The sequence below is a fragment of the Saccopteryx bilineata genome, chromosome 8 (assembly GCF_036850765.1).
Source record: "Saccopteryx bilineata isolate mSacBil1 chromosome 8, mSacBil1_pri_phased_curated, whole genome shotgun sequence".
In the NCBI taxonomy this organism is placed as follows: domain Eukaryota; kingdom Metazoa; phylum Chordata; class Mammalia; order Chiroptera; family Emballonuridae; genus Saccopteryx; species Saccopteryx bilineata.
The window spans coordinates 26,548,071-26,573,547 of NC_089497.1; the positions used below are offsets into that span (position 1 = coordinate 26,548,071).

At 41.7% G+C, this 25,477-nt stretch overlaps 2 protein-coding genes and 1 non-coding gene across 4 annotated transcripts in view; 2 read left to right on the top strand and 1 right to left on the bottom strand.

Annotated features, from left to right (window-relative positions):
- EPHA6 (EPH receptor A6) overlaps window positions 1-25,477 on the top strand; it is a 903,626-nt gene that overhangs the window by 869,328 nt on the left and 8,821 nt on the right. For both annotated transcript variants that reach the window (XM_066240843.1, XM_066240844.1), the window contains one exon: window positions 18,577-18,770. In XM_066240843.1, the coding sequence (XP_066096940.1) occupies window positions 18,577-18,770 (194 nt within the window). The remainder of the gene's footprint in view (window positions 1-18,576; window positions 18,771-25,477) is intronic.
- Window positions 1-25,477, top strand: part of LOC136311648 (endogenous retrovirus group K member 113 Env polyprotein-like) — a 284,697-nt gene that overhangs the window by 155,299 nt on the left and 103,921 nt on the right. The gene's annotated exons all lie outside the window — the stretch shown is intronic.
- TRNAV-GAC (transfer RNA valine (anticodon GAC)) lies at window positions 17,689-17,764 on the bottom strand. The gene has a single exon. It is a non-coding gene; the product is annotated as a tRNA-Val (tRNA).

Consider the following 25,477-nt stretch of genomic DNA (forward strand, 5'->3'; position numbering starts at 1 on the left):
TGGATAGAGGGTGACGGAGGACAATCTCTCTTTGGGTGATGGGTATGCAACAGAACTAAATGACAAGATAACCTGGAAAAAAAATAGGTAGGGGGTGAGCTGGCTATCTCCATGGCGTCTGAGTGGTTACCAAAATATATTCAAGCAAGAATCTGAGAATCAAAGGAGAACAAAGAGTTCTTGGTGTGTGTGTGTGTGTGTGTGTGTGTGTGTGTGTGTGTGTGTGTTGAGGGTTGATGGGGTGGGAGTCGGGGGTGGAAGCCAAACCCTTGAGGTCCTAAAATCGATACAAGACAAAAGGAAAGTAGTAAGTTTTAAAGTCTTTCACATATCTTGTGACTATACCTGTTTTGGGGTTTTGTTGTTATTGTTGTTGTTTTGTTGGGGGGGTGCTGCTGCAATAAAGAGAGTTGAAATTCTATTTGGCTTAATATATTGGAGGTCAGCATTTCTGTGAAGACCTCGTAAACAGAATTTCTATTTGGAAGCACAAATAGCTTAATCAAGACTTTTCCAGCTGCTCCTCTCCCAGTACTGGTTATTCCTTATTTATCCTGCATTTCTAATTTGTTTGGTCAAAGTCTAGTTTTCTGTTTGACTTTCTGCAACCAAGGTGCATTTTAAATAAGGAAAGTAATATTTTAGACAATAAAACTTCAACTGTGTTCTGTTTGAATATTTTATTAAACTCACCGTTTGGTGAGTTTAAGCTATGGGCTTAGTTAAATATGGGATGTTAACATGCTTTATGATTTTAAACAAGTTTAGGAAACTTCAGATATTTTGAGGAAAGAGTCCCTCCATTCTGCAAACTGTGGCATATTTTATTGCCATAAACAATTCTGAGTTTGCAGAGTTTCTTTTCGTGAATAATAGAGTGTTTCCCAAAGGTCAGTAGTATTGTGTGGAAAGGAAATGAGAAAAATAAAATAGAGGACACCGGACTGGTCCATAAAAGGCCTAACAGACAGAACAGCAGGTGCTGTCTGCTTAGCATCCAGCAGGTACGTATTAAACACAGGCCAGTCTCTGGACTGACTAGAAGTGCGTATGTGTTGGCCATGGAGGATTAGAAAACCCAGTCCTGAAGCTCACAGAGCCCAGTACGTAGGTGAGGAGTTGAAGTTCTGGCATTTATAAGTCTTTCCCCTGACATCAAGTGAGTGTACACTCCTCAGCGGGGAGAAGACCTTATGCCTTCTACCTTTTGTTAAGTAGAAAAAACACTGTGTGAATGCAACATTGCTATTTTTTTTTTAATATATGACAAGAAGCAAGCATACTCTATTATTCAGGGTTCTTTTGATTATAAATGACAGAAACTCAACCCGACCTCATGTTTGTAAAGTACCTAGTACATAAACCGTGTTTAATCAGTGGTAATAATGATAAATGCCTTATTATGAGCCAAATACTTTAGATCAAGGGTCCCCAAACTGCAGCCCCCTGAGGCCATTTATTCAGCCCCCACAGCACTTCCGGAAGGGGCACCTCTTTCATTGGTGGTCAGTGAGAGCGGATGCATCCTGTGCTCCTGGAGTACCATATGTGGCGGCACCACAAAGCGCAGTGTTGCTCACATACAGTACTACTTCCGGTGACATGGGACGCACGCATCACGACTCCGGAAGTGTGTCATATCACTTGTTACAGCCATGCATCACGACTCCGGAAGTGTGTCATATCCCTTGTTACAGCTAACAGTGACAAATATGGAACCGGACATTGACCATCTCATTAGCCAAAAGCAGGCCCATAATTCCCATTGAAATACTGGTCAGTTTGTTGATTTAAATTTACTTGTTCCTTACTTTAAATATTGTATTTGTTCCCGTTTTGTTTTTTTACTTTAAAATAAGTTATGTGCAGTGTGAATAGGGATTTGTTCATAGTTTTTTTTATAGTCCGGACCTCCAACTGTCTGAGGGACAGGGAACTGACCCCCTGTGTAAAAAGTTTGGGGACCCCTGCTTTAGATGATTAGCTCATTTAATTTTTAAAATAATTCTCTAAGACAGTTACAGTTATTGTTATAATTATGAGATGAAAGAACTGAGGCTGTCTAGAAAGTTTAAGTAACTTACCCAAAGTGACTAGCTTCTTAACGATGGAACTGAAGTTCATGCCCTCTGCTTACTCCAAAGTGCATGCTTTTACCCTGGAATCTATACCACAGAAGTCTACCTTTCAAAGGCGTCTCCATCCCACAGAAGTTCTACATAATGAGATCAAAGCATCTTTAATTATGGATGCCACTCTATCACAAGAGAAGTGTTTTTCATTGTTTCCTAGTAACGAAAAGAATATAGATTGACTCACTGTTGTTTGGAACTATAAATCTTTCCTGCAGTATTTTGTGTCTTGATGTTAAAAATTCATAGAATGAGGCCCTGGCTGGTTGGCTCAGTGGTAGAGTGTCAACCTGGCGTGCAGGAGTCCCGGGTTCAATTCCCAGCCAGGGCACACAGAAGAAGCGCCCATCTGCTTCTCCACCCCTCCCCCTCTCCTTCCTCTCTGTCTCTCTCTTCCCCTCCCGCAGCCGAGGCTCCACTGGAGCAAAGATGGCCCGGGCGCTGAGGATGGCTCTGTGGCCTCTGCCTCAGGCGCTAGAATGGCTCTGGATGCAATAGAGCAATGCCCCAGAGGGGCAGAACATTGCCCCCTGGTGAGCATGCCGGGTGGATCCCGGTCGGGTGCATGCGGGAGTCTGTCTGACTGCCTCCCCATTTCCAGCTTCGGAAAAATGAAAAAAACAAAAACAAAAATAAAAAAAATAAATAAAATTCATAGAATGTGCCATATTTATTGAATTTCTTAAAAAAATAATCAAAGTTGTACCCTAAAATCAAATTCTAATGATCACCAAATGTAGCCTATTACCAGAAACATGTCACAGGCACAGATACAACTTCTGGCTATTTTCTAGCGTGTTTTTTTTTTTTCTTTTTAAGAGTGCAGGGGAATATTTTGTTATTTTCATCCAAGTTCCATGAAATTGCTGTTTACTACATAGGGGAGTACGTTTTAATGCTAGGAGCTACCCAAGCTCCAAAGATAACATCAAGGGCACTACAGATCTTCCAGCACTTATACCGTATCATGTGCTTAACCGAAGAAAATGCGAGCAAAACATGCACAGCAGGTGACAGTAAGTAACTAATCCCCACTAGAGCTAATGTGTCCGGGAGAAACCAGCCCCACATAAATGAGAGGTGACTTGGCTGCAGCTAATGATCTGACGCAGGGCTGGAGTCTTGGGTTTTGTTTTGTTTTTGCTTTTTCCTTCCATGAGGATGTTTTTTAAAAAAAATTCTCCTGGAAGCTATTTTAAACCCAGATGCCTCCTGAGTATGGTATCGTTTAAGCATATGCTACTAAAGCCAGTTCAGTCTCCCTGTCAGGGAACATCTCATTTGAGGTTTACTAGGAAGCATAATGCTGCCTCAATAGTTTGGTGTTTATTTCTCTTTTTCAAGAGCTTTTATTACAGGGTGGAACAAAAAATAGGTTTATCGTTGTGAGTACACAAAACAGAGCTTATTCTTGTGTTATTATTTATTCATAATTGTATTATCTTCCATAGCGAACAACTGTAAACTTACTTTTGCCCACCCCTGTACAAAAATGAGTTTGCTTTCAGAAGTTTAAACAAGAAAAAGAAAAAACAGAGTTTATCTTTAAGATTTTTCTCATAGATGATGTGATTGAAAGTAATCTTTTGACCTTATCTGAATGGATTTTTTTTTCCATTTTTCTGAAGCTGGAAACGGGGAGAGACAGTCAGACAGACTCCCGCATGCGCCCGACCGGGATCCACCCAGCACGCCCACCAGGGGCGACGCTCTGCCCACCAGGGGGCGATGCTCTGCCCATCCTGGGCGTCGCCATGTTGCGACCAGAGCCACTCTAGCGCCTGAGGCAGAGGCCACAGAGCCATCCCCAGCGCCCGGGCCATCCCTGCTCCAATGGAGCCTTGGCTGCGGGAGGGGAAGAGAGAGACAGAGAGGAAAGCGCGGCGAAGGGGTGGAGAAGCAAATGGGCGCTTCTCCTGTGTGCCCTGGCCGGGAATCGAACCCGGGTCCTCCGCACGCTAGGCCGACGCTCTACCGCTAAGCCAACCGGCCAGGGCTGAATGGATTTTTTTTTCTCAAAAATTAAAAAGGAAGAAAATAACCTTTTACTATACTTTTTGTTTGTCCTCCTAATTCTATAACCTTTCTCGATTATGGGTCACTCCATCAGCCGCAAATGGTGGATATGTAAAATTCACATACCTAGAAATGCAGTATGATTTTTATAACTCAGAGAGGCCAGGCATTTCCAATTTTTGTCTCTGATTAGATTTTCCTAACTCTGCTTTATTATGTCATGGTCCTTGTGTAATGATCTGTGTAAGATACAGTAAATTGCTAAGGGTCCATTCCCATTATTTCAACTTCTGTATTACAGAGGGAATTTTTGCACTTATTTGAATATGTATTCTACCAAAGCAATTTTCAAAATGGTCTTCTTTTCCCCCACTTTTCAATAATCCCTACTATTGGTACATAGGCAATAGCAGCCATTTAATTAAATAGGTACCAGTTACACTAGCATGACGCATGTCTGCTACCAAGGCAAGAGTAACAGGGGATGTTAAGAAATGCAATCAATCACCATTACAAATAATTGGAACAGTAAAGTTCCAAGCAGAGGAAACCAATAACCGATATCCTATTACCAGTGTAATTTTCAAGGGAATTTTTTATTAAATGACCACAAAGCTGGAAAATGGATACACGCCAGCAATGTTTTTATAAAAAATTATATAATTATAACTTCAGTTTCTGCTTGGGAGAAATGCATTCACAATTTTTGCTCTCATAATTTTTAATTCTGTCTTTTGTTCTCCTTGAAACATTTACAAAGAAAGCATTTTAAAATCCTCTTTTCCTTTGGACTTATGAACTATTTTTGCATAGCTTTTAGATATTTTTCCTGGGTTTCAAAAATGTATGAGTTGCCTAATGTCTTTCTAAAATCAAAATGATGCACCAGGGAAGAAATATTTGGTTTTTCAAAACCCAGAGAGCACTTGAAAAAATGGCCCTGGGTTTTAAGAACATTGTTTTCTTAGAGAAAAACAATCGTTTTAAATAAGTAAATTAGGAATGTGTCCGTATATTTTTAAAAAGTATAGTTTATTGAAGGGAAACTAGCATAGTAAGGAATACTATGATTTCCCAAATCCTCCTAGGCTTAGCTTACCAGGAGTTACTGTGGCCGTCTAGATGTTTGTCTCCCTGCACTTGGAGCTCTGTGGGAAACAGACCTTTCAAAGGAGGCCAAATCTAGATCTGAAAGTGACAGAACTTTGAGATCTAAAGATGCTACTGAAGGTCCTGCAAAGTAAGCTTTTAGTTTAATTGATTGATTGATTGATTTATTGATGTTAGAGAAAGAGAGGAGAGAGAGAGAGAGAGAGAGAGAGAGAGAGAAACATTGATTTATTGTTCCACTGACTTGTGCCTTAGCTGGTTGCTTCTTGCATGTACCCTGACAGGAGGTTGAACCTGCAACCTTGGCATATTGGGACAATGCTCTTACCAACTGAGCTGGCAGACCAGGGCCACACCTTCAGGGTAAATGCCTCTAGAACCACAGCTTTTTGAGCTGAAATGTCCCATTGCAAGCACTAAATCCAGCTCTCCTTATTAATAGGACAGAAACTTGCCAGACAACAGAGCTTTTTAGTGGCAGTTTAGAATTTTGATGCAGTTCCGATGACTCCTTCACTAATGCTTTTCCCACTATTTACACACTGACGCCTAGTTAGATAGAAGGTGTTAGGTACCTCAGCCTTAAGATGTGTGACTTTAACTGTTAGGGATAAAGATTTTCCAAATCATAAGTCATGTCATCAACAACCTTTTAACCAAGGAGAGTCCCACACCTCAGATTGCTCCCCATTTTGTTCCCTCGTACAACAGTCTGCCGGGTAGTAACCAACTGAGGACTAGCACTCTCCATTTGACACAGGTCCTTGCCATTCGGTTGTGAGGTCTGAGAATGAATTGTCTGAAGTGTAGGATTTTAAGGAAGTCTTTATCTTAGCCAGGCCTGTGGTGGCACAGGGGATAGAGCATCGACCTGGAACACTGAGGTCACCCATTTGAAACCCTGGGCTTGCCCAGTCAAGGCACATACTACAAGTAATCAATGAACAATTAAAGTGAAGCAACTATGAGTTGATACTTCTTGTTCCACCCCCATCTCTGTAAAACCAATAAGTAAAATCTTTAAATTAAAAATTATTTATCTTAAAGTTAAAAAAAAATACTGTTTCCATGCCATTAATCATTTCTGAATTACAAATTAGCCTCTGAAAAAGTGTTTTCTGTTTGTATATTATATAGAAAACCACTCTGTCCCCTTTTTAAAATGTATACTGAAATGTCTCTTCTGTCTTGCTTGCTTTTCACTAAATTAGAAATTCTGGATGTTGAAAAATATTCAATAGGAAAATAGGTATAAGATTCTCAATATTATTTACTTATAACCACTTCTTTTCTTTTTTCTTTTTTGCTCATGTAAACACAGTTTTTATATTGCATACAAGGAAAATATATTACCAGCATTTTTAGTATTACTGTACGTAATGCTGAGGGCAGAGGCCAGACAGGTCCACATTGGATTCAGACAGATGGTAGAGAAACTGCAGAGCCAGAAAGCGATGGGCCATTCCCGTTTCATAGATTCTCACAACGGCAGATGAGCAGACACGCAGGGGAAAACCGCTTCTCCCGTCAGCAGGCAAAGCAACAGCAAAACAGCCCCTCGCAGTGGCAGGCAAGCAATCCACAATCCGCCCTGAGGGCAAGCGCCCATAGCCTTACACAGACTACCCACACGTGGCTCTGCCACGTGCTCACGCACTAATCATGCAGAGTGCAGGCAAGCAAGCCTAACACAGCTGTTTTCCCTACACTGTATTATAAATCTAATATCCTATATGTATAAGCAATCATTATCACAAAGAATTAGTGTATTGGCACCCTTTGCTTCGCCATCCCCCTTTCTACCTGAAATTATAGGTCATTTCACAAAGCCGCGATAAATATATATTTAGAGAGAAGATAAAAAATATTTTCCATTTACTAGTGTGCATTTTAGCCCTCGCTAAAATTATGAGACAGTTCCTTTTCAAAGAAAACACGAGTAATTCAATCAATATGCTGCTTTTTTAGAGATATGTAACAGTCTAATAATAATATGATTTCATGTGCAGTCCAAACAGTCCTGTTTCAAGGTATTGTTCAGGGATGTTTCAGTGTCTTTTTATTGGCTGTCTACCCCTTGTTCTCCTGGCTTAGTAAAAGCTACATGTTGCCTGCTTTGATTCAGAAACTGTCAAGGCAGTTGGAAGTCGTGAGATTTAGCAAGAGCGAAACAGTCGGCTCTGTGCCCCAGCTGAGCCTTATGTTGATTCTCGGCTGCTAAAAATTGCAGTGTCAGTGACTAGGAGCCAGTATGATCTATTCAGAATAAACAGCCAGGTTTTGGATAACAACTTCTCACAGAATCTAATTCTTTCCACCTCTGCATGGGAACTATCGCTGCAGTCATTTTCATGTATTTTCACTTTATTTTAATCTTCAAATAAGGGTATAACCTTGTTTAATTCTTGTGAAAAAGATGACAGCCCACAATGATCATAAATCCAACCTGCTAAAAAATTCTCTCTAGTTGATTATCACTCCTCCATATCTTAAAACAACAAACCTCAATTCATCTTTTAGACAAAGCACCTGTATGCCCCCCCTGACTCCCTGTCAGTCCTTAATTAAGAAATCAGAAAATACCTATAAAGTTAAACTTCTCACAGAAGAAATGTTTACGAAGATAAAGATAAATAGATACTGTAGTTCTTCTGAAGCTGCCTCGAAAAATACACAAATATGACAATGAAAGCTCTATTTTTTTATGTGACAGGGCATTGTGCAGACATGGCGACAGTGGGAAAAACTGCAGGTGTTTGGTAGTGGCCAGGCCAAAGGGAATGGGACTGGGTCGGAGGCGAAGACTGAGAGTCAGGTGATGGTGAACCACTGCCGAATTCCAGATGTGGGAAGAACGCAATCACAGTTCCACTTCAGTAGGATTGCTTTATCTGCGCCTTGGGGGATGATGGAGGGAGGAAAAGGAGACACAAGAAGACTAGCTAGGAGGCTAAGGCTATTGCAAAGATCAAAATGAGAAATAAATCATTTGGAGAGGGGTGTAAAAATAGGGCAGATTTATAGTATATGAACCTAGTAAATCAGTATGACCAGTGAATTTTGAGTATCGGGGAAGGCAAAGACCTAAATAATTCCCCGATCTCACTAGGAAGAAGAGTGGCACCCTTGGCAAAGGACACAAATCCCAAGGAAGGAACAGAGTCAGTTTGGAACAAAATTAATCTAAAGCTCCCATGTGACAACTTTATGAAGTGTTATCTCCTAGAGGTGATAGGCATAGAAATCTGGAGAGAAAGTGGAACGGTTGCTCTGGCAATGGAAGTCAAAGGCGGGTGGGTGGGAGTGAAAGCATGCAGCACGGAAGAGGGAGGAAGAGGGCCTAAGATCTCATCTGAGAACAGCGAGTCAGGGATGTGGCTCAGGACGTTACCAGGTTGTCTCTACTTCTGCCTTGGTTCAGAGGCTGCCCAGAGGGTAACGCTAGCCTGTTCTTTAGGAAATTACTACCTATGTGATAGCAACCCAGTATGTTCATCAGTTGGAGCTTCAGTTTTCTTCCCTATAAAATATGATAACCATACTCACAAAATAAGGTATTTTGAGACCTTAATAAATTAAGCTATGTTAAAACACCTAGCCCAGCCTGACCAGGCAGTGGCGCAGTGGATAGAATGTCAGACTAGGATGCGGAGGACCCAGGTTCAAGATCCCGAGGTCTCCAGCTTGAGCGTGGGCTCATCTGGCGTGAGCAAAAAAGCTCACCAGCTTGAACCCAAGGTCGCTGGCTCAAGCAAGGGGTTACTCGGTCTGCTGAAGGCCCACAGTCAAGGCACATATGAGAAAGCAATCAATGAACAACTAAGGTGTCGCAACGAAAAACTGATGATTAATGCTTCTCATCTCTCTTCGTTCCTGTCTGTCTGTCCCTATCTATCCCTCTCTGACTCTCTCTGTAAAAAAAAAAAATAAATAAATAAATAAAACCGCCTCGCCCAGAACTCAGCACATAATAAGCTCTCAAAGTAATATGTTAATTGAATCTGAAATCAGAACTCTCTTAGAAAATTGAACTCATTATCACTCCAGCCCAAAAATTGTTTCTCTATGTCCTCTGTCTTTGCTAGTTGACCAAACAAAAAACCTAGAAATTATTCTTGCCTTCTCCCTCTACTGACACATCTAATGTCACCCCACTCCTGCACTGCTGCCAGTGTACACTGCAGACACTGTCTCCATTGGGCTGCTGCAATCTCCCAGGTCACTGCCAGCCTCCTTCTTGACCTCCTGTCCTCTCCAGTGCGTTCTCCACACTGCATCCAGAGGGAACTTCCAAAAGGCAACTCTAATGTCATTTACTCACCAAAACCCCTCTCCCCTTTTCAAAAAGTTTGGTTATAGCATGCAAAATCAGCCTGACCAGGCGGAGGTGCAATGGATAGAGCATCAGACTGGGACGTGGAGGACCCAGGTTCAAAACTCCGAGGTTGCCAGTTTGATCACAGGCTCATCCAGCTTGAGCACAGCTCACCAGCTTGAGTGCAGGGCACTGCCTTGAGAGTGGGATCATAGACATGACACCATGGTCACTGGCTTGAGCCCAGAGGTCGCTGCCTTGAGCCTAAGGTCGCTGGCTTGAGCCTAAGGTCGCTGGCTTGAGCAAGGGGTCACTCACTAACTGTAGCCCCCAGGTCAAGGTACTTATGAGAAAGCAGTCAATGAACAATAAAAGTGCCACAACGAAGAATTGATGCTTCTCATCTCTCTCCCTTCCTGCCTGTCCCATCTGTCCCTCTCTCTGTCTCTGTCACACAAAAAAGAAAAACCATGCAAAATCGTTTATAATCTTAAGAAATATGGTTTTTACTTAACTTTTCAGCCTCAAATATCACCATTTCTTTCTATGAAGACTCTATTCTAGCTGCATGAATCTGCTACCAATACCTGGTCTGGTTGTATCACCTCTCTTGCCATCTAGTTGACTGTACTACCTTCTGTACACATCCTTTAAGATTCAGCTCCCCTCCCCAGAGAAGCACCTGACACAGGTGCTCCTCCCACTGCCCTCCCAGCTCCCTGACCTACATGGTACTTAACATAGTGATACTCCTCAGTCTCCTTCACTAGATTATAAACCTCCTAAAGTAAGAAATATTTCCTATTCATTATGCTATGCCTTTATGCATATAGTATGCCCAACAGTACATTTAAGAGACTAATACATCTGTTTAAATGATGGAATTAAAAATAAATTAGGGCCCTGGCCAGTTGGCTCAGTGGTAGAGCGTTGGCCTGGCGTGCAGAAGTCCCGGGTTCGATCCCAGCCAGGGCACACAGGAGAGGCACCCATTTGCTTCTCCACCCCTCCCCCTCTCTTTCCTCTCTGTCTCTCTCTTCCCTTCCCACAGCCAAGGCTCCATTGGAGCAAAGATGGCCCGGGCGCTGGGGATGGCTCCTTGGCCTCTGCCCCAGGCGCTAGAGTGGCTCTGGTCACAACAGAGCGACGCCCCGGAGGGGCAGAGCATCGCCCCCTGGTGGGCAGAGCGTTGCCCCTGGTGGGCGTGCCAGGTGGATCCCGGTTGGGCGCATGTGGGAGTCTGTCTGACTGTCTCTCCCCGTTTCCAGCTTCAAAAAAAAAAAGAAAGAAAGAAAGAAAGAAAGAAAGAAAGAAAGAAAGAAAGAAAGAAAGAAAGAAAGAAAGAAAGAAATTAGAAGTTATGCCTTTTTATGATTTTTGTGAATCTCTTCTCTGTCTACCGTCAAAGCCAGAGTTTTTAGGTGTGTGATCTTGGGCAAATTGAACCACAAAATGCTTAAGTTCTTTGTCTATAAAACGGGAATAACAATAGTAGCATCTTCATAAGGTTATTGTGGGGATTAAAAGATTAAATACATGCAAGTCATTTAGAACTGGTACCTGGAAGTACCCAAGAGCTCTCAATCATTAGCTGTTACTATTATTGACACTGTTACTGTTATTACTGTTCTCCTATAAAGTGAAACCCTTAACATTTGACACCAGGGCTGAAGACAAATTTTACAAGGTCATAAATTAAGAAATTAAGGAAACTTAAAAACCAAAGATTGGCAGGAAGAAAAGCCACGAACCCCCAAATCTTCCCACTGTCCCCACAGAAAGGCTTACTGGGACCAGACGCACACTGAACACATTATGGGTAAAGGTTTCAGGAGAGAGACCACAATTTCTTGTCACTTGCTCTTCTTACAGGACAACCATGAGAGCAACTTTGTCGAAAGAATAAACAGCCTGCTTGGCACCAAGCAGTCGGGATTTGGATATCAACTGTGTACAGTGGCCTGGAAAAGTCAGCTCCCCAGCAACTAAAGATCTTGAGGCCAGTGGGAGATAGCCTCTCCCAAAAGGAGGAAGAAGCCACTAGTATTATAGAAAACTGAGTTTGGGTCCAGTCTCACTCTCTTGGAGAAAAGCAAGCCCTAATCTCACCTCACTCATTCTCTAGGCAAACCAGATTGAGATCATGAGATCATTTTGGACAATGCTTCTTGATGCACCAATATTTTATTATTTCCTTCATAGGGGAATTCCATTGCTATCATGGTTTGAATCCATTTTGGGTACCTTGAGCCTCCAAGTTTTCTAAGACTGTTCTTCCATCAAGACAAATCCAAAACTTTTATCTAATAACTTTTAAGTCAGTAACATTCATTAATGTGTCAGACACTGTACTGAATGAAAAATATAAAGAAATAATCCTTGTTTTTAAGTATATATAGCCTCAAAAAAAAGGCAGATGAAAATTATAATATAGTATTGTATATGCAACAATAGATATGTGTATAAGACTGAGAACATTCAGAAATGACTCTGTTCAGCCAGAGATTACAGTTTGAAAACTATGAAGTAAATTTTTTTTATTTAACCAGAATATTAAACTTAAGATCCAAATAAAAGTAGTATGAAGTTATCTCATAAAAATTAAAACTAGAACTGCCTTTTGACCCAGGGATCCCATTTCTGGAACTATATCCTAAGACACCTGAAACACTAATTTGAAAAAATAGATGCACCCCTATGTTCATTTCAGTGTCTTTTACAATGGCCAAGATCTGGAAAACAACCCAGGTACCCATCAGTCAGTGAGTGGATAAAAAAGCTCAGTACATTTACACAATGGAATACTATGCAGCCATAAAAAAGAAGGAAATCTTACCTTGGCAACAGCATGAATGGACCTAGAAACTATTATGCTAAGTGAAATAAGCCAGAGAAAGACAAGTACCATATGATTTCACTCATATGTGGAATCAAATGAACAAAATGAACTAACAAGCAAAATAGTGACAGTCTCATATATAGAGAGCAGGATGACAGCTATGATGGGGGGTGGAGGCAGGGAGGCTGGGTGAGGGTGGTGGAGGGATAGAGTAAAAAAGAAAAAAAACTCTTGGACAGGGACAACAATGTGGTGATTGCCAGGAGTGGGGAGTTGAAGGAGGGTTTGGGGGACTAAATGATGACAAAGACTTGTCTTGGTGAGGAGGGGTTGTAAAGCCTGTAGCCGTGGCCACCATCACCGCCGCCTGGTCCATGCAGGTTCTCATTGGATTCAGACAGACGTAAATGAAACCATGGAGCCAAGAGCTGGTGGGCCATTAGCTTTAATCCTAGCTCGCACCCAGCGGGCGAGAAATACACACAATGGGAAAACACTTCCCTTTCCATTCAGGGCTCCCAAAGCCACTGACTCATCCAAGTATTCCTAGAATCAAAGGTCCCACCAGCCTTATTCACCTCTGTTCCCCATCTCCTTCGCTCTGCACAAACTGTGCACAAACTGTTTTCTCCTTCAGCACACCGCCATCTTGGCTGCCTCTCTTCCGCAATGCTGATGGCAGAAACCTAGCGAGAGAGCCCCTGGTCTGCCTCATTTTACAGTGTAGAAATTAAAGCCTTTAAGCCAGGGGTCAGGAACCTTTTTGGCTGAGAGAGCCATGAACACCACATATTTTAAAATGTAATTTTGTGAGAGCCATACAACAACTCGTGTACATTACGCATTATCCAATAAAAATTTGGTGTTGTCCCAGAGGACAGCTGTGATTGGCTCTGGCCACCCGCAACCATGAACATGAGCTGTAGGAAATGAATGGATTGTAATACATGAGAATGTTTTATATTTTTAACGTTATTATTTTTTTTATTAAAGATTTGTCTGCGAGCCAGACACAGCCATCAAAATAGCTACATCTGGCTTGTGAGCCATAGGTTCCCAACCCCTGCTTTAAGCCAGTATACAAATAAGGAAGTCTGATACAAAGCCACTTATCTGAGGCATAAATGGGATTCCTCATAAGAGTGCACCAGACCACATCATGCAACAGTCAAGGGTGTGGGGAAAAGCTTAGTATTGAAAAGATCTTAGTATTAAAAGGGTGGGAAAGGCTTACTCTTAAAACTAAGCCTTAGGCCAGTGGTTCTCAAACTTTTTGAAGTCAGGGTGCATTTAAAATCCTACAAATAATTGTAAGTGCACTATATACAAATTTCTGAGAAATATATTATAATAATTAAGTCAAATATTAAAGAAAAAATATAAAGTCCAAGCATGCTTTTATGGTAATTAAATGAAATAAATATGACAAAATTATATTTATTCTGATATTAAAAAACATTTTTATGTTACATTTTTTTAATAATTTTATTTTTTTAATGGGGTGACATCAATAAATCAGGATACATATATTCAAAGATAACATGTCCAGGTTATCTTGTCGTTCAATTATGTTGCATACCCATCACCCAAAGTCAGATTGTCCTCTGTCACCTTCTATGTTACATTTTTTGAGTTATGCTTTTTAGACTTTGTAACAAAGAGAGGCTAAAAAATTAAAAAACAACAAAAATGTTACCTTTTTATATAGATAGATACATTCTTAGTAAGATTTAGTAAATTTGGCAGGTCCTGACATGAATGTGTTGTTTTTTCATTCTTGTGTTTATGAGAAACACGAGCCTGATGTGTCCTAGCAATTTCTTCAATGTTTGGGCATATATTTGAAAGGCAAACTCTCATTTCCTCATCAATACATTGAAGAATTCCTCTCTTTTTTCTCTTGTGTTGAGGGTAGAAAATCCTAACTCACATAAATAGGATGTTGAAAATTGTAGTAAAATGTTAAAAGCTTTTTAAAATACTGCCACATATTCTTCTTTTATAGAGATCCAAAAGGCTTCAAGAGACAATTCCTTATGTTTAATCATCAATCCACGATCAGTGGATATAGCTGCCAGTTCTTCTTCTTCTGTTAATGTCAAACCAAAATCACTTGAAGCTTCCATGAATAGGTTTCTAATCCAATCATGTTGTTCAGTGTTAAGTGATGTAAAATGCTATAAATTAAATTCTTCCCATCAGCCTTCGAGTCCTATTTTATTTACACTTACCTTTTGCTCACTTCCAGAATCGGATTCTTCAATATCACACTTCTTTTTGAGAAATCTACCCACTTTATTTGGGTGTATTTATCTAAAAATAATATAATGATGTATTAATAATAAATATAATAATGATGGTTAACAAAAAGAGTGGTATTTCCATAATGAAATGGTATAATAAAGTAACTATATGTATTTTTATATCTGGGCACATGCCGCAAACCAGCACAGCTAGTAATTTCAGGTCCCAAGTGGGAACGGTGCAAAATTAAGAAAATATGCGGTATTAAGAAAATACGGGGTCGGGAGGGCCCTGTAATTGCTGCTGGCAAGAACAAAGCATGCCCAAAAACCACATCTTGCTTTATTTATAAGGCAAAGTGGGCCATTAGCAAATCTTAACTTTACACAAAGAATAGAAGAAACTTGCCTCCAGTCTTTCCAGGGAACATGGGGGATAGTGTAAACAATCCAGCAGCACAGTTTAACAGCCTTTTGCAACCTAATCAGGCAAATGAGGTGGGGGGTTGGGCAGACTGTCAGCTTATAGCCAATTCCCCACACCTCTGTCCTTCAAAAATCTAAACTCCAAAAACTCTGTTGGTTTTTTGGTCCCCAACAGGCACATACTTCTTTGGAATACCATAGGGTGCAGCTGGAAATCTTCTAGGGCACATCAGTGTGCCCTGGCATACACTTTGAGAACCACTGCCTTAGGCTGTAAGGACCTTGCCAGCTTACAGCCTATCTCCCAGACCCATTGCAAACTACAAGCAAGCAAACATAAACATTATATTTGCAAATTTATTTGACCTACAGGGGTGAACACACAATATGGTATACACAGATGTGTTGTAGAATTGGGCGCCTGAAACCAGTATAATTATGTTAACTAGTGTCACCCCAATAGATTCAATTTTTAGAAAAATATCCAAATAAAAACACTGAAATCTAATCAGCAGATGCTGTGACAAAAGATAGCGTGGTAGTCACTGCTAAAATTGTGTAAGTTGATATAAAATTGCAGAGCAAGATGTTATATCGTGAAAACTAAAAGGCACCTATACTGTGTGAATTTAGGCAATTTTCTTACACTCTACCTCAGAACTTTTCTGTTTAAGAATGGGGATGGTAATAACTACCATATTGAGTTATTTTAAGCAGTAAGTGAAGAAAAACATGCAGGAGCACCTAGCACATGATAAATACTCAGTAAAGGCAGCTAATTTTTTTTCTCAGAATATAACCTCACTTGTCATCGATTTTATTCCAAGCATTTATAAGTAGGTAACTGTGGTAAATTGACTAGAGAGCCCTCACAGAGTGAGATTTTAAAGTCTTTCTATAATGGAATTCTATCCTATTTTTCTTCGTACTTTTCAAAACTGCCCACAGTAGTTTTGATGTATTACAAGCATTTTTACACATATTCTGTTGTACTACAATGTGTTACAGAATGTCTTATCAAGCAAACCTAGCTGATAGCAAAAGTAGTCAGAAAGCAGGAAAAAGTCCCACCTTGGCTGGACGTCCGGTTGGTCAGAGCGTCATCCAGAAGCACAGAGGTTGCCAGTTTGACCTCTGGTCAGGACACATGATGTTCCGATCCTTCTCCTCCTCCTTCTCTTCTTCCTCCTCCTCCTTGTTCTCTCTCTCCCTTCCTCTCTCACTAACATCAGTCAATAAAAAATTATAAATAAAAAAAAAAAAAGAAAAGAAAAAATCCTGTTCAATAATAATGGAATAGAAAATGAATAGAAAAATTGCTAATAACCAAACAGAAGTGTTTTGGTCACAAAGACACTGATGGGATTATGAGAAATTCCTTATTAGGAGAGAAAGAAAGAAAGAGAAAGAAAGAAAGAAAGAAAGAAAGAAAGAAAGAAAGAAAGAAAGAAAGAAAGAAAGAAAGGGAAGAGAGAGAGGGAGGGAGGGAGGGGAAAGAAAAGGGAAGGAAGGAAGGAAGGAAGGAAGGAAAGAAGGAAGGAAGGAAGGAAGGAAGGAAGGAAGGAAGGAAGGAAGGAAGGAAGGAAGGAAGGAAGGAAGGGAGGGAGGGAGGGAGGGAGGGAGGGAGGAAAGAAAAGAAAAGAAAAGAAAAGAAAAGAAAAGAAAAGAAAAGAAAAGAAAAGAAAAGAAAAGAAAAACTAAAGTTTAGCAGTTAAGAGGTTCCTGGAGGCATTTTACTGCTTCTTTTTACAAACTGACTCTAGCATAAATTATGGAATTTCAGAGTCCTGTCACATAGTGTCAATTTTAGAAGAAATTAAAATAAGGTGTGTGTGTTGTTTTTACTGTAGAACACTTATAGATGGTGCTACAGTAAACAATGTTCTGTTAGCAACATTAACACTTACATTTTAAAAATAGTTTTTTTACTGGCTAACAGAGGGCAGGAGTGAGGTTAAATTGTGCTTGTCTCTAAATATTTGTCTTTTCCTCAGTTTCGCACTTCAAAAATGGAAAAAATAAATACTTTTCTTTGGTTTGCTCTAAGAGATGATATAAGAATTAAGGCTCATATGAATACCTTTGAACACTTCGTGAAAAAATTATTTTCATAAGTTCAGAGTTAATTTTATCACATTGGTAAGAAATTCCCCAGTGGGTCATCTATTAAACAGATAAATATCTTGCCTTATCTTGAGCATGATTTCCTAAAACTTGCCATGTTGCTCTCAACTTTGGCTTTTTATAAAAAGTTCTTTCACTAGAGCTGCGCTGTGCCATGGAGTGGCTACTAACCACTGTGCCTATTTAAATTTTTTTTTTTCATTTTTCCGAAGCTGGAAACGGGGAGGCAGTCAGACAGACTCCCGCATGCTCCTGACCGGCATCTACCCGGCATGCCCACCAGGGGGCGATGCTCTGCCCCTCTGGGGCATCGCTTTGTTGCATCCAGAGCCATTCTAGCGCCTGAGGCAGAAGCCACAGAGCCATCCTCAGCGCCCAGGCCATCTTTTGCTCCAATGGAGCCTTGGCAGCAGGAGGCGAAGAGAGAGACAGAGAGGAAGGAGAGGGGGAGGGGTGGAGAAGCAGATGGGCGCTTCTCCTGTGTGCCCTGGCCGGGAATCGAACCCAGGACTCCTGCATGTCAGGCCGACGCTCTACCACTGAGCCAACCGGCCAGGGCCTTAAATTTTAATTAGAACAAACTAAAACTAAAAAATCAGTTTCTTAGTCCTAGTAGCCACATTTCAAGTGCCCCATAGCCACATGTGACCAGCTGTCAGTGTGCTGACAGAGAGGACATTTCTGTCACCACAGAAAGTTCTGTTAGAGAGTGCTGGCCCAGGGCATACTCAGGCTGAATCGTCCTGCTGCTCTGTGGCCTTAAGTTAGTTATTAATAACAGTTCAAAGATTAAATGCTCTTAGAAGTTCTGAGAGGACTTAAAATCACATATCAGACTAAAGGAAAACCAGAAGTAAGTGAAGAGAAAATCAATAGGTAATGAAGAAGAAAAGAATTGATAACTAGAAAAAAGATACACAGACTTATCAGAAAAGGGTAAGAAATTATTCAGGAACCCAGTGCTTCAGCAGACGTACATTTTACTTAAAACGTATGTCAAACGTGGTTTGCACTAAATGCATCAATCTTCTGCTGACTTTCTGATGTCCTCGTTGGGTTTTGAGATGTTCCAGCTAATCAGCAGACGAGAAAATATTTCTCAACCTTGTGAGGAAACTTAACCTCCGTTCTGTATACCACATGTTTAAAATACGTATTTTCCTCTCTGAGGAATCAGAAGATGTGGTGATATTTGCAATTGTTGTTCGCACCTTTTGTATTTATCCTCGTCTGGACCATTTGGATTTTCAAGTCATTTTCACACTTACCGATACTTTGGCTTCGACTTCCTGTATAAAAGGAATTATAACATAGCACGTGTATGACTTGTCTGCAAAAGTAAGAGAATAACCTATGTGTGCTTGCATCTAGGTCATTCTGTCTATTGAAGAAGGTTACAGACTTCCGGCTCCCATGGGCTGTCCAACATCTCTACACCAGCTGATGCTCCACTGCTGGCAGAAGGAGAGAAATCACAGGCCAAAATTTACTGACATTGTCAGCTTCCTTGACAAACTTATTCGCAATCCCGGTGCCCTTCACACCCTGGTGGAGGACATCCTTGTGTAAGATGCATCAAGTTGTTTTTCCCCCCCCTTGACCATCATCATTTCTTTCAGGCTATAAACAACAGTAACAAAGAGGAGAAAGTTTGCCTTGATAACCACCTAGTTGTCAACCTTTTAGAAAATTGTGTCTACTCTATATTTTATTTAACAACTGAAAAAGCAACTTATTACCATTTTAGAATATTGGTTGGTTGATTTTTTTCACAAGAAAACAGGTTCCCCTTTTCTTTTCTCCATACCTAATCTTTCTGAATTTCTTTATACTTTTCCTCTGTGTGTGTCTCTGCTCAGTGCATACCCTTTATTGACTGATTCTTCCCTACCTTTATAGGTAGAATATGTGCCTGCCTGCAACCCCTTTAATTTCCTTGTCCTTTGAGGTGTGTTCTGTCGCTCTATTTAAAATGGCAAGCAGGACAGGCAATCTGTGAACCAGTCAGGAGCAAGGATGTTTCCTGTTGATAGGATCACACCCAGGCAGTTGTTACTTTCCATTCCTAAAACCAGGGAAAGACAGGTGACAAGAAAATGAAGGCACTGGGCACTGTTTTACAAAAGCTAGTAGAGTTGCTTTCTACTCATCTCTTTGTAAAAAGCGATTATAAGAACGAGGAGGATAGAAGCAAAAAATACTATCACCCATATCTGAAATGATCACATTTAAAATATTATTAAGTTGAAAATATTTATTTAGGCCTGACTGGGCTGAAAAAATAACCAAAGCATTTTCAAAGCTCACTTTCCTGACTCTGGCAATGGCCTACAGGACACACAGATATTTAACTGGAGGTCACAGGTTCAAGTCCGTGTGGGATTTTAGTGACAATGAGAACACAGAGTCTTCAAGGACTGCTTTCAACGCCTCGGCTCACCGCAGAGCACGGAAGAGTTCACCTCTAAATCACTGGCAGCCTTAGTCAAGTGAAGCCAGGCATGAAATAGCCAGAGATGAAACTATTACTCTAGCCCATCTCCCCTAAAGCAGTCAACACAGGAAGTTGTAAAGGGTTGGGGGAGGAGGAGGGAGGATGGAAGGCCCTCTGGATTTTATCATAAAAGCCCTGGCAGCCATTGAGGTCTTTTAAGCAAGAGAAGGGCATGATTACGTTTGCATTTCTGAAAGATCACTCCAGGGGAGATGTCGACCTGGCATGAAAAACAAGGAGACTGGAAACAGAGACAATTATGTATCTATATTTGCGGCAATAGAAGCTAGAAAAAATCAGGACCTGCCTTATAAAGTGGGAATAAGCTTGGGGTCAGGAGATTGTAAAGTGGAATTGTGATTAGGCCAAGGCGAACAAATGTTTCTTGGTCATTATTGATAGAATATCTGGAGGGAGGAGGAGAGAAAAGAATCACGGGTATTTGTTACGTTTTTTCTTAGCCAAGCTGGAGGAGAGTGTTAGCACTATGGGAGAGAAGAGAGGACAAGCGTCTGGAATAGAAATGAGAGCGGGCTGCTCTGTAGACGCCTATAAGACTGTACTTTCAGGGATCATTTCTATAGTTTGTTTGTAGATGCCTGTGGGGCAGTAGGTGACGAGTCCCGTAAGCAGCACAGGTTTGAAGAGCAGCGGCTTCTGGGCGGCAGTGAAGCTTGAAGGGTAGTGAAGATAACCCCGGCGGAATATAAAGAATGCAGATCAACAGGGGAAAAGAATGCAGCCCTCTCAAACACCAAGATTTAAGAAGTAAACTGCAGGAGCCAGGCAGGTAACGATGAAAATAGGGGAGGAGAAGTATCAGAGAAGCTGAAAAGGGAGAGATTCCAGGAGTGTGATATTCGAGGCGCCACAAAGCCTCAGGAAGAGAAAAAGTGAAGTACAGCCATTGAATCTAGCGACAAGGTGCTCAGGTATTCGTGGGCATTTCTTTGCGGGAACATTTTCAATAACGTTGCGGAAGAGGGATTGCAGGGGAGGAAAAGTGAGGAGGAGGTCGGAGAGAAGAGCCATACAAAGTACCACGTCTGGGGTTGTTTTTAGAGAAACCTGTCTCTACAGAGAGAGAGAGAGAAGTCGTGAGAGAGAAATGTTTCCCAACGTCTGTCTTCCTGTATTCTATTAAAGAGTCAGCCCTGCTTTAACCTTGAAGAGAAGGAGCTGGTAGGACGGGCTCCTGGAGCGAGCCTGCGTTAGTGAAAGAGATCATTAGCACCTGTACACTGAGCTCGTTTACTTCGGGCTCCTTGTCGCGGGACGGGGTCAGTGGACCCCCAGCCGGGGCCCCTCAGCGAGCTGGCTGTTCTGCGGCAGGACGAGCAGGCAGCTGAGAGCCTTCTCTGCGAAGAAGAAGCCGGTGAAACAAGGTCTTCCCTGCGTTTTCAAGACGGTGACTTCATCACATTCGTAAAGCACTGGTGAGGAATCTGTGATGAGAAAAATGCCCAAAGTCAAACACGACCCAGAAGTACAGTCAAGAAGCGGGCCCGTGTCCGAGGCCCAGAGGTTTGTGGGCTCATGGGGGGTGCAGTAATCCGCGCGCAGGCCCAGAACCGCAGGCTCCGAGGGGCACCGCCTCCCGGGGCCAGAAGTCCGGTGCGTTACACACATTCGGCGGTTTGATTCCATCCTCAGATCTGATCTCTGGAAGACCAGATGGAAGTTTTTGTTACTGATTTGTTGTCTTTGTTTCTGATAAGGACCTGAGCGCTACTGCTTTTGCCCTTGATATACCTTTCAGAAACAGAAGGAATGCGAGTTTTAAGCATACTTGTGCCTCAGCCTTCATCAGCATTCTTATTGTCACAGAAGCCTGCATGGATCCCGCTGCGGAGCCCCGCACCTCCGACGCTGTCCACTCACCCTGTCCCTCCTCCTAAAGCTCTGAGACTATTCAGGGAGAAGAGGCATGGTAGATTACAGGATAGCAATGTCAGCTAAAGAATGCCTGGTCTATTTTCTGCTTATAAAAGTGTTAAACTGCCCCTCCATCCCTCAAAGCCCAGCCGTTTGTCCCAGAGTGATACGGGATTAAGAAGTGACAGTGTAGAATTCTAGTCTTTCCTCCCATATAGCTCTCAGAGGACAGGGCGAGGAGTCTAAGTGTACAGCCCGCAGTGACTCCTGTTACACTCGCCTGCACTTGCCTTTTCTCTACTCTCCCCAAACTCCCAGGGTTCTCTGCCACTTCTACATTGACGCAGGCCTCTCATCCACCAGGTCCCCGTGGCTTTTATTCCACCCTAGTCGCTTTTTCGCAAGAAATCACCGGAAAAGCTTTTATCCTTTCTCTTGTCAGAGTAGTAAGTAGGGAAGAAATGAAGGCAACAAAGGGAGATGATGAAGTCTGGGAAACTCACAGCTTGGCCATTTTATACTAACATATTGAAATTTTCATCACCTTGTACCTGTAATACTTCCTTTCAAAAGACAGAACACCCAGTGGAAGCGATGCCAGTCAGAGAAGGCTTGCTGTATTTGGTGCAGCCTCTCCAAATAATGCTGCTATTCTTGGGCCTGACACACTCCTAGGGGAGCAGCCAGAGCTCTGTGCGGTCCCCAACCTTCTTGCTTTCTCTCCTACTCAAGAAGAGATGGGGACATATAAGTGAACATAGTGCTATTATAAGTACAACCTTAAATCAGTTCATTGTAAAAAATAATTTTGCAGAAGTACCTTAATAATACAGGCAGTCTATCCTTTTATAAGTGTGAATTTCAAATTTCAAATTAATTTATTCTACAGTGATGCCCTATAACCTCCTTTCAAAGCATTATTTGTAGCCATTGCATGGTGCTTAGCCCCTGGGAGAAGAGGCCCGGCTTGAGGCCAAGGCCATGAAGAATGGCAACGGGAAGCAGTTGCCTGGCCATGGCATTTGCAATACCTCTCGCTCCCTCTCCCCGACCCTCATGATCAGGTTGGTAGTTACTCTCAGCCTCAAGTCCAGTGTACTCCCGTAGAGTGCAGGCTTACCTCTAGGGCCCAGTCGTTTAATAGCACGAAGTGGGTTGATGAGTATATGGCTGTTCATTCACCCAGCCCAACTTTCCCAGCCCCATCCACATTGTTGTACATGTTCATTCTCCAGCCTCCTCAACCCCAACCCTTCTTCCTCCACATGCTGCAGCCTACTGAGTGCGCTATGTTGATGTCAGCTAACCAATGCCCTTTTGGACAGTGCTGCAGTGTAATAAAGAAAATAACTATCCTGCCTGACCCAGCGGTGGTGCAGTGGGTAGAGCATCAGACTGGGATGCAGAGGATCCAGGTTCAAAACCCCGAGGTTGCCAGCTTAAGTGCAGGGTTGCTGGCTTGAGCATGGGATCATAGACATGACCCCATGGTTACTGGCTTGAGCCCAAGGTCACTGGCATGAGCAAGGAGTCACTCACTCTGCTATAGCCCCCCAACCTCCATCAAGGCACATATGAGAAAGCAATCAATGAACAACTAAGATGCCACAACAGAGAATTGATGCTTCTCATCTCTCTCCCTTCCTGTCTGTCCCTATCTGTCCCTCTCTCTGTCTCTCTCACCTGTCTCTGTCTAAATAAATAAATAACTGTCCTATAATCTCTAATCCAGATCCCTAGAATGTCACTGTCAAAGAATTTTCCAGATTATAGCCTCCTTGACAAAATCAGCTAAAAAAGGTCTGATCCAGGGATGGGCAGCAGTTGACCAGATGGCCCAGTCTTTGATGACCACCTGTCTGAAAGATCATGTTCTGTTCAGGCCATGGCACTTAGGAATATTCTCACTACCTACAAGATTTTATATTTTAGCTTTTAGGAACTGGAACTACCAGTTCTTAGTATATTTAAATCTAGTTGAACTTTTGCACTTGGCTTTCAGTAATACATTAATCATGAAGGTAGGGAAAAATTCAAACGAGTACCGTATCTTAATTCAGCACCTCTGCTTTAAAGAACTATGAGTTAACATTATAAAATTAAATGGTACTGTCTCCTTCCATCCAGTTACTAAACACCTTTAATGCTGTCTTCAGAGGGCAATAACTTTCAACAATTTAATACAAATTTTTCCACTCATTTTGAAAAGATCTTGCTCAATGCTAAGTTGTACATAATCAGCACTTGCTAAATTGTTATCTCTATATACCAATTCATGGTGACCTTGTTTTGTTTGACTTCTGTAACAAACACTTTTAATGATGTTTTTATGACAGAAATAACTAGCTGGACAAAACCCACTGTAGAATTGAGGGATTAGCAAAGCTCATCAGGAAGTGTGAAACTTCTACCCAGTAGAAAAATCTAAGTTCAATTTACATAAACTGTTGGCACAAGATAATAATACTAATGTTAATACTAAGACTAATATTGTAGTAATTAGTAATTAGTAAGACTACAGTATTACTAATACTAATCTAATATTAATACTATATAGTATAGTATTAGTATTAGATATAAAATCTTATACACGTTATCAATAAAAATACTTTTACTGTAATTTTTAGAACCTAGTATGCGCCAGGCATTGTACTAGGCACTTTCAGCTGTTAAGTCATTTATTCCTCGCTATTATTTCCATCCCTCAGATAAGGAAATGAAGACTTAAAGAGGCTAACTTTCCCAAAGTGACACAGCCTAGGATTAGTAGTAGATCAGGACTTGGTACAAGGTGCACTGACTGCCAAGCCCTTGTTCTTTCTGCCATGCAGGATGCGATCACACAAAATGCCAAGATTTTCCCCAGTGCAGCCCTGTTTCAAAAATGTGATTATAAGCCCTGGCCGGTTGGCTCAGTGGTAGAGCATCGGCCTGGCATGCAGGAGTCCCGGGTTCGATTCCCGGCCAGGGCACACAGGAGAAGCACCCATCTGCTTCTCCACCCCTCCCCCTCTCCTTCCTCTCTGTCTCTCTCTTTCCCTCCTGCAGCCAAGGCTCCATTGGAGCAAAGTTGGCCCGGGCGCTGAGGAGGTCTCCATGGCCTCTGTCTCAGGCACTAGAATGGCCCTGGTTGCAATAGAGCAACGCCCCAGATGGGCAGAGCATCGCCCCCTGGTGGGCATGCCGGGTGGATCCCGGTCAGGCGCATGTAGGAGTCTGTCTGACTGCCTCCCCATTTCCAACTTCAGGAAAAAAAAAAAGTGATTATAAAAAAGTGGGTACATTTTTACATTTTCAGAGAGATTTTTCTCTGGACTAATCAGCCTGCATAGATGGGATATTATACTAAAATCCCCTAAAAAGAATTTATAGTGGGCCACAGCCTATTTTATATTCCACTACAACTACGAAGATGTAGATAGAGAATATGCCCTCATTCATAGGAATAAGTAGTAAGTTAATAGTCCATATATCCTATCCTGCCAGTACACTCCTGTAATGCTCAGCTACTTGAAGACCATTACTTGAAAAAAAAAAAAAAAGAAAGTAGAAACTACAGCAAAACAGAGAAATGAGGAAACTGTGGCAGCAACATAGTTCCAGAATTACATCCTCAGGCATTTTTGTAGATTGAATTTTTCCAGTGCTGGTAAATATATGCTTTGCTGTTTCCCTTGTTATGGCGGACATTACTAATCATCACAACACTCTCCCACTGAGCCCAAATGCTACCTCAGTATTCTTCTCAAGACCACATTTTGACACCACTGCTAATGAATTATAATTGGCATGTGATATGAAGTCTGTTTCTATCTCTGTGTTATTTCTTCACACAAACAGGCTTTTCCTTGAGGTTCAATCATCTATTACTCTAGCTATAGGGACCGTGCACTGGTATTCAGA